Here is an 8,366-nt window from a genome sequence, read left to right as displayed (position 1 = left end):
TTTTGGAGTTTTCCTTGCTCATTGCAAGTGCATCTAAGTATTCAACCTTTTTAAGTAGTGCACGTCTTATTAGAAGTAAATTTTTCGTGAGTTGCTTGTCTTCAAGAACAAGATTGAAAAGTGTCCGCATATGAAATATTTGCAACCCTATTCAAAATAAGAATTTGCTAAACTCTCGAGTGCAAGTGTCTTAGAACGGCTTCTTATGGGCCATTTTTGAGACGGGCATAATGCACAAGACTGTCTTCTCTACATGCAGGCAACGCAAGGGTTGTTAAAGGTCAGATGGATGAGTATTCTAGCCTGCTCATGCAAGGATGTGGGGATTGACCTATTGTAGGCTGTGACAAAGGTAAACGAGTTTCATTGCTTTTGTGGCCTTATGTGTGTGTTATGGAAAGGGCTTGTGAGAAGCCTCTCTTAGTAGTTATCATGTAACCTGGGTGCATGATTGCACGTGACAACCCTTTTTTTTTTCCCTTAGACAACATATCTGGTTGGGGTTGTCCCACGTACACATGGTCCCTGCAATGTCAAAATTTTGAAAATAAAAATATGGCATAAATAGAACATCTCATATATTTATTCTACACAGGCATAATAATTTTTTAATTCTTGTTGCGCGAGAGCTCAGAGACATGGTATCAATGGCGGGACTGGCTTCATGCTCGCCGATAATCCTTCCCTGTCGTTCGTGCTCTCCTGCTCATCAGAGCTTGACGCCCTTATTCTCTCCTCGTTCCTCCGCCTCCCACCTTCCTTCATCCCGCCTCTCAAACTCCCTCCCCCCTTCTTCCTTCTCGTGCTCCTCTCCATCCTCGCAACATGCCCCCTTCAATCCCCCTCGTTCCGCCATGTCCTCTCCTTCAGCTGAGGCCAGGCTCCTCTCCTCCGTCACTATCTACACCGCCGATGGTGAACCTGTGCAGTTTCAGCAACTCTGGGATCAAAAGAATGTAAGTGTGCATAAATTAATCACATTAAGCATTTGGGTCATCAATACGAGCTTGATATTAAATATTGGCAAGTCTAGATTGCTTAAGTTAGAGATTAATCAAGTAAGCATCTAGATTCACAAATGAGGTCATTGCCAAGGCGAGATCAAAAGAATGTAAGCCTGTATTCTTTCATATTGACATCAATCTAGCAAGCGTTTGGATTTTCCCAATAAGGTCGTTGGCAGGTTTCAGCCCAAAAGAATGTCACAATACTAAGACATCAATCAAATAAGCAGTTGAGTAATGTGGTTATGGAGACTTAAATAGTAGAAATGCTAGGTTTTGCGAGTGGTGTTAAAGGAATGGCTCAGAATTCTGAAAATGGATGTGTTATAATTGTCATATTTGGTAGTGATCCGGTCAAGTTAGTAACCTTACTAACTTATTAATTGACTAACTAACTTTTGAACTAACCAACTAACTTTTATTACGTGGAAATATTACATCCTCCTCCCCTTAGAGAACAAATGGGCCAGTCCTCATCTACTAGAGCTAAGCACTCTAGGATAGTGAGAGATTGGTGGTAAAAAATTTATCAATGTTACATAGCTGGATTTCAAAGTGGTGTTCATACCATCAGGGAATTCAATAACCCTAGCATTGTCATGTGCATTGTCAGTGCCAGATTGTTTGAAAGTTAAGCATGTTCTCTGGCATGGGCTTTTGCAGAGTAAATTATTACCACTGTAAAGAGAGTGGTGCCGTTGTCTCTTTGTTCTGTAGTAATGACACAATTGTGTTGATCCTATTGAACATTTTACATACCTCAACTGTAATTCGTTCAATGACTCAGTAACAGTTGTGTTGGTGTTCATTTGATACCATCCATCTTCTAATTTGGTGCTTTTCATGCTCCTGTTCCTATTTATGGCCAGCATCATTAATAGCCAGCCTACCATTAGCATTCATAACATCACAATTCCCCAGCATCATAATAGCCACTCTACCTTTAGCATTCATACCATCACAATTCCTTCACTAGCAGCACTGTTCTGTCATCGGTGTGTTTGCTATGCATATCAGGTAATTCCTTGCTGACTTTTTTTCACTGGTAATGTCCGGTTTTCTTTGCAGGGAACAGCTGTAGTGGCTTTCCTTAGGCACTTTGGATGCCCACTGTGGTAATTTTGAGTTTGAAGTACCGCAAGCCCATGCATCTTTACTCATTGACGTGAGTCATTGTAAAAGGGAAGGGTTCATATCTGTTGTTTTGTGCACGTTATACTCTATTTTTAAAGATGGCCTGCTAAATTTGGTGCCATCTTCTTCCAGCTGGGAATTCGCAGCTTCACTAAGGGATTCAAGGCCAAGATTTGATGCTGCTGGGGTGAAGCTTATTGCCATTGGTGTTGGTACTCCTGATAAAGCTCGAATCCTTGCTGAAAGGGTAGAAATCTTGTCAAGGGAAATTACATTCTGATTCTGTTACAAGCTTTGCTATTTTTATAAGCATGGCCTGATTGTGTGTGTCTTTTTTAGCTACCATTTCCCAAAGATTGCCTCTATGCTGATCCTGATCGGAAGGTATGCAAGTTCATTATCTTTTGCTTTCATTGGTGGTCAAGCAATGTTGAGTCTATAGAGGGCAGATGTTTGATGGAGTGTCAATGCCCCACAGGCATATAATGCACTTGGTTTGTATTATGGACTGGGTCGCACCTTTTTCAATCCTGCAAGTGTAAGTGCTACAACTTATCTAGCTTTTCTGCAAAGTGAGAGGGTCCATTGCAGTTGAAGTAACACTAACCTTGATTGCAGGGTAAAGTGTTGGGTCGCTTTGATACAATTCAAAAAGCTTTAAAAGGCTACACACCTGATGCTACCCCAGAAGACAGGAGTTCTGTTCTACAACAGGTCTATCTGACATCACATGTTGTAAATGATTGGAGGGGTTACCAAGAAAGGCATTTGCTAGAAAAGTTTGTAGTCTCCTTTTTCAATTGCTTAATCAGTAAGAGTTCTGGGTTTGTTTGCTCACTGTTTGCATTACATCTAAACCGTGAATCTTTACCCTTAGTTTGATTCTTACTAATGTATTTCACTCAACAGTCCTTCTAAGACTGATCAATGTGAGTAAGTGTGTGAGGCAGTTGAAAGAAGCATTCGACTAGTTGAACTCAGGAAAGTATACAAACTTTCAGTCTGCAAGATCAACATTCCTGGTGCAGTATGTAAACCACGTTCTTTCAGTACTCTCATACCAAGACTTCCCTCACTGGCACAAGGCTAGAGGCTGTGAGTTCAATTTATATGTTAGAATACTGACGTCTATCATGGCAGCCTCTTCATAGGTTTCATCTACATTGGCTGAGGTGCTAGTTCTTCTGATCTCCTCGTGATTGGACTTTTGCTACTGGTCTGTAGTGATGCTGATTTCATCTGATGAGGCCACATGCTGGGGCCACAAATCGCACATTTGAACACTCAGGCTGACTTTTAGGCTTCAGCTTCCCTGATTGACCTGATGGTTAACATTCACCTGCTCCTGATTGTACTTTTCGCTATTGGTTTGTGGTGATGCCAACTTCATCTTACAAGGCCATAGAATCATATATGTGTGTACTCATTTACTGGCTCTCAAAGTGTCTACTTATGTCTTCTCCATTACATTCAAATTGTGCAGTCTTTGAAGTTGATAAGCATGTGCTACGATTGTCCTAAGCTTTTCTGAAGTTTAAAGGGAACCTTGAAAATTTGGTCCAAGTGTAGGACCTCCTGGACCCATCTGGCCATCTGGCTCTGTGTTGGCATCTCTCTGCATGTGAGCTGATCTGCATTTCCAAAAACAGCTCTTAACAACTTGGCCATAACATGCCCAATGCTTAATATATATGCATATGAGAGGTTCATAGACCAAAAGGCTAGCAGGGAACCCTCATGTAGAACAATTTTGAACTTTGCAGCAATGGATGTGATGATGAGTTCAATATGTATAGTGTATTTGACAAAGGTCTCCTTATTGTCCTTTAACCTTCCATGATGGAGCCTGTGAATGGCTCACATACTGTATTCTAAGAGGGATGGCTGAGATGGGCTTGTAAGATTAAACATGTCTGTTTAGGGAATCATAGACTCATCAGATGCATGCAACACCAAACTGAAGTGTCATTTGCTAGCATGCATGGCTTTTGCTTTGCTAAGAGCCTCCAGCAGGTTTGCTGTCCCTACTTATGAAAAACTCATACATGTGTTCTGCCAAAGAAAGCTATCCAGTCATGTTAATATGAATTCTGTTTGCATGCTGATGATTTCCAGCTCACTCTCCCTCAGTAGCTCTGGCAACATACCTTGTGGAGGTGGTCAAAGGATGCGTGTAGGATCAAATTAACTGCTGAAAGCTTCTTGAGGTTTTTAGTTCGCGTACTCCTGAAATGCATTGTGAAATATGTGTGAGCACTGAGTTTGCTGGAGTGCAGATGGGTGATGGAGTGTGTGCAATGAGATAGGTTGGTGCTGAAAACTGAAGATTCTGTCTGATAGTCAAGTGTACTCTTGTTCCACAGTGAGTCAAGTGATCTAGAGATTTTTAGCCATTTCCTCAGTCAATTTTAAGATGATCAGATTATAAGCTGTCCCCAGGCCTAGCAAGGCTCTTCTATCGGTTATGGCTAGGAGGTCTCCTATATCTCTTGCTCCTGGAGGATTAGGGCATCTTTCTTTAAAGTCATATGAGCAGTCCTGGAGTGTGCAGTGTGCACATGCAAGGGGGTGATGTCTGATAGAGTGATGTAAAGGGAGACCTGTCTGCAAATTGAGATGTAGCTGTTGGAAAATACACTTGTGCAGCGGCAGGAATACCGTGACTATCACTCAATCTAGCCTTCTTGCTTTACTGAGATATGCTTTCTGAAGAGGCCAACTTCTTTCTTTTCTAGATATTTTTCTCATCTGTTGACACCCTGTGTAGCTTAGAATCCCCTCTTTGATTCGAATGGTTAGTGTAAAAATGATGTTTATTCCCCCATGAATCCTCTTGAGTAAGATGACTGTAGTGATGCAGTTCCTAGGTCTTCCCATCCATCATGAGTGGCAAGTGCTTCTCCCTGATAGTCACTTGGCTGTGCTTAAAGGGAGCTGATTTCTCACCTCTGGCTGCAAGTAACTTCGGCATTTTGGGGTCCTCTAGGTCATCTGCCATGTATGTTTTGGTGCCTTGTGTTTTTGGATACCGTTTTAGGAAATCAGTTTTGGCTGCTGTGTCAGGGAATTTCAGGGTAAGAGGCTTATCTTTGGCAGTATCCCTCAACCTTTCAGTATCTAACTTTTGGCATAAAGACACTGAGCTTTGTGATGCTAATATTTAAGCCCTTACCTTTTCTTTACTTTGGTCCCTAGAGTTTGGCTGCCATAATATCTTTCTTGGTTGGCATCAGCTTCTTCTCAGCTTTTTTTTTGGGGTTTTTTATTTGGGGGCAATCTCTGCTCATCTTAAAGTTCTGAGTGCAACTTTCCATCCATTACATATGTTAATTTACACACACACACACACACACACACACACACACACACACACATATATATATATAGATAGATAGATAGATAGATAGATAGAGAGAGAGAGAGAGAGAGAGAGAGAGAGAGAGAGAGAGAGAGAGAGATGACTTTTGTTGCTGGACTACAGGGGGGCTTGTATGTATTTAAAGGTACAGAACTGCTCTACTCCCGAAAAGACGAAGGTACTGGAGATCATGCACCTCTAGATGATGTATTGAACATCTGCTGCTCATTGCCAGTAGCTTGAGTGACATATATTGGATCAAACGAGCCCAGTTTGTACTTTTACAAAGCAAGTTTGGATTTTCCTGGAATGCTCTCCAGAAGGCAATGGACAGGCTCTTTGGTATGATGACTGCGTGTGGAGGTGACTATTATACGGTTGGGAGGATTCCATCTAGAATAGTTAAAATATTGTACAATTGATTGTGACTGCAACTTTGAACAATCTCGATCATCCTCAAATTTCCAAATACTGCAATGTAGTAATAGCTGAACTAGCATCAGCAAATAAATTAGTACAATGCAATAGTACCTGAATTGTGATATTCATTAAATGATGTAACAATTATTCTCATTAGGTGCTATAGATCAGCAACTAGAGATTGTATTTGTAAGTTCTGTTTTTCTTGACAAAAAAAGACACAAACTGCAGATAGAATCTCTAGTTTAGTTTAGTTTATCCAAAGACGCCGAAATTGAAGATTTTGTTGTTTTCCGACTGCTGAGATACTTTTTAACTCAAAAGGGTTTTCCACTGAGTCCCTGGAAAGGGATATGAAACTCCCAAAATCGAGTACAAAGTTTGGCAAATTCATCTAACTATTGTTAATGGTTGCTGGGATGACGAGCACAATCGAAGATTGTGAGGTAGTAGTTGGAGGGAGCTTAGGAAAGTCCATGACCTATTGTAGGTGATGATTGTGAAACTATCGTCCGTGTTGATTAACATCACAAAAAGGAAAAGAGTTATCTTATATTGAAGAATTGCATTTAGAATTCACCATGGAAAGGTGATGGTTTCATAAAGAAACTTGTACTTTTGCTAAGCCATGACCTATTGTAGGTGATGATGTTGAAGCTATCAAACTCGTTGCTTAATGTCATGAAAGGAACAAAGTTTCCTTATTTTGAAGAATTTCTTTTAAAACGCACCTTGTAAAGGTTATAGTTTCAAAGAGTTACTTTTGAAGTTTATTTTTTTCTATGTAAGCATCCAAATATGTGGAACAACTCTTTACAATGAAGCACATGTAATGTTCATTGTAAACTTGCAAATGGGAGAGAGAAAGACAGTAAGAGAGTGAGAGTGAGAGAGAGAGAGAGAGACTCTGTGTATGAGACCCTATGCAACTCTCTACAGTTATCGTTAAGTTAGTTTGTAACTTTGTTCTTTATAGACTTCATACTTAGTATGAAAAAAACAAGAGAGGTCTTTTAAACATTTAACTGTGACACCATGTAAGAAGATTAAATGTGGACAAAGTTGATAAAGATTGATAGACAAAGCATTCTTGCGATAAGCTTGACTGGCTAAGCATACTATGAATATACTCTTGAATTGTCCTATTCATATGCTTAGTCATATCATTTTGAGGTGGTGTGTATAGGGCAATTAATTGATGCTTAATATTTCTCTTCATCATAAAATTGCTTAAATGCTTTCGATATATACTTGTCTTCATTGTTAGATCATAGGTATTTTAACCTATACTTAGACTGGTTTTTAACAAAAGCAAGTCAATGATGAAAGGTAGTAAGACTCTTGATTTTTGCTTTATAGGGTATGCCTAGATCTTATGTGAGTAATTATCAATGAAAGTAACAAAATACTTTGTACCACCTAATGACTTGCAAAGCATAGGTTCACAAATACCATAATAAACAAGAGCTAGGGGCTTATCTATGTGCGTAATGTTCGACTTTTTGTGCCAACTGCAGGTCTGTTGTTTGCCATAAAGACAATGATCATAAGAATTAACGCTGCAAACGAGTAAGTATTTTCGTTTTCTTAAAGGATATGTGTCCAAGGCAATGATACCATAATAATATATGTGGTACTGTAGCGAGTCTTAAGACATGGTCGATAGACCCAGATATAAGTAAGGGATAAAGAATGTCAAACTTGGATCCTTGTGCTAGGATAAGATATCCATGGGTAAGCTTTCATGAGGAATCACAAAAGAGATAACATAACATTCATTATCTAATTATCCAGTTGAAAGTAGGCTTTTAGTCAAAGTTGGAATATGGCATACATCATGCAAAGTAAACATATTGTTCGAAGAAAGTTAAACATCTCCAATACCTATAATATTCAATGTCAAGTCATTATCCAATCTAACTGATTTTGTCATGTTGTAGGAGTGGAACCACTCTCGATGAGGGGTGATATAAAATGAAGCCCTTCAATTAATTAGCCAATACCGAATATAAGTGGACGAGGCATTAGTCAATTGCGAAACATCAAGAGAGAAGGTTGCAAGTATGGAGTCATTATCAAAATTAGTTTATATGACATTAATCTCTTCAATCTTGACATTAGACTTGCTAGAGACAATGTTGCGATCATCATTTTTTTCTTGCACTTTATCTTCTCTTTTCCTTGCGCTTGTCATCACACATTTTATAACATTGTGGTAAAATATGGCATTTCTTCCCACAATAAGGACCAGTGAATATGGACTTATAGCCAGGGGACTTATTGGGAGATTATCCAGTGATTGAGAACGAGACTTCTGAGATATTCTATGGCGGTCATTATCGCTTCTATCATTATTGCCTCTGACTGTCAAAGTATGAGAGGTGTGAGAAGTATCTATGTTCTTTTAGTTAATTTCTTCATTCAAGAGTGCACCCTCTACATCCTGCAAT

At 39.5% G+C, this 8,366-nt stretch overlaps 1 protein-coding gene across 2 annotated transcripts; it reads left to right on the top strand.

Moving 5' to 3' along the window:
* Positions 1 to 604: 604 nt before the first annotated feature.
* On the top strand, positions 605 to 8,153 carry LOC148029096 (Thioredoxin superfamily protein). Of its 2 annotated transcripts, XM_087687856.1 has the most exons (8): positions 605 to 956; positions 2,073 to 2,119; positions 2,271 to 2,385; positions 2,478 to 2,522; positions 2,617 to 2,676; positions 2,757 to 2,852; positions 7,434 to 7,485; positions 7,857 to 8,153. In XM_087687856.1, the coding sequence occupies exons 1-7, from the start codon at positions 639 to 641 to the stop codon at positions 7,449 to 7,451; spliced, it is 699 nt and encodes a 232-aa protein (XP_087543982.1). In that variant the 5' UTR covers positions 605 to 638; the 3' UTR covers positions 7,452 to 7,485; positions 7,857 to 8,153. The 2 variants fall into 2 exon arrangements, with proteins under 2 accessions (XP_087543982.1, XP_087543981.1); XM_087687855.1 differs by lacking the exons at positions 7,434 to 7,485; positions 7,857 to 8,153 and adding an exon at positions 5,620 to 6,670.
* Positions 8,154 to 8,366: the final 213 nt, after the last annotated feature.

The sequence above is a fragment of the Lygodium microphyllum genome, chromosome 11 (assembly GCF_053477565.2).
Source record: "Lygodium microphyllum isolate KBCC chromosome 11, Lygodium_microphyllum_v1.1.10, whole genome shotgun sequence".
Lineage (NCBI taxonomy): Eukaryota > Viridiplantae > Streptophyta > Polypodiopsida > Schizaeales > Lygodiaceae > Lygodium > Lygodium microphyllum.
Note: the sequence above shows the minus strand (reverse complement) of the source record. Positions and strands in the feature narration are given on the sequence as shown.

Bases quoted from the DNA above. Each gene is read 5' to 3' on its own strand.
- LOC148029096 (XM_087687855.1), top strand. From the start codon at position 639: ATGGTATCAATGGCGGGACTGGCTTCATGCTCGCCGATAATCCTTCCC. The intron at 2,120-2,270 runs GTAATTTTGAGT...ATCTTCTTCCAG, and splicing joins CACTTTGGATGCCCACTGTG to CTGGGAATTCGCAGCTTCAC. The intron at 2,523-2,616 runs GTATGCAAGTTC...AATGCCCCACAG, and splicing joins ATGCTGATCCTGATCGGAAG to GCATATAATGCACTTGGTTT.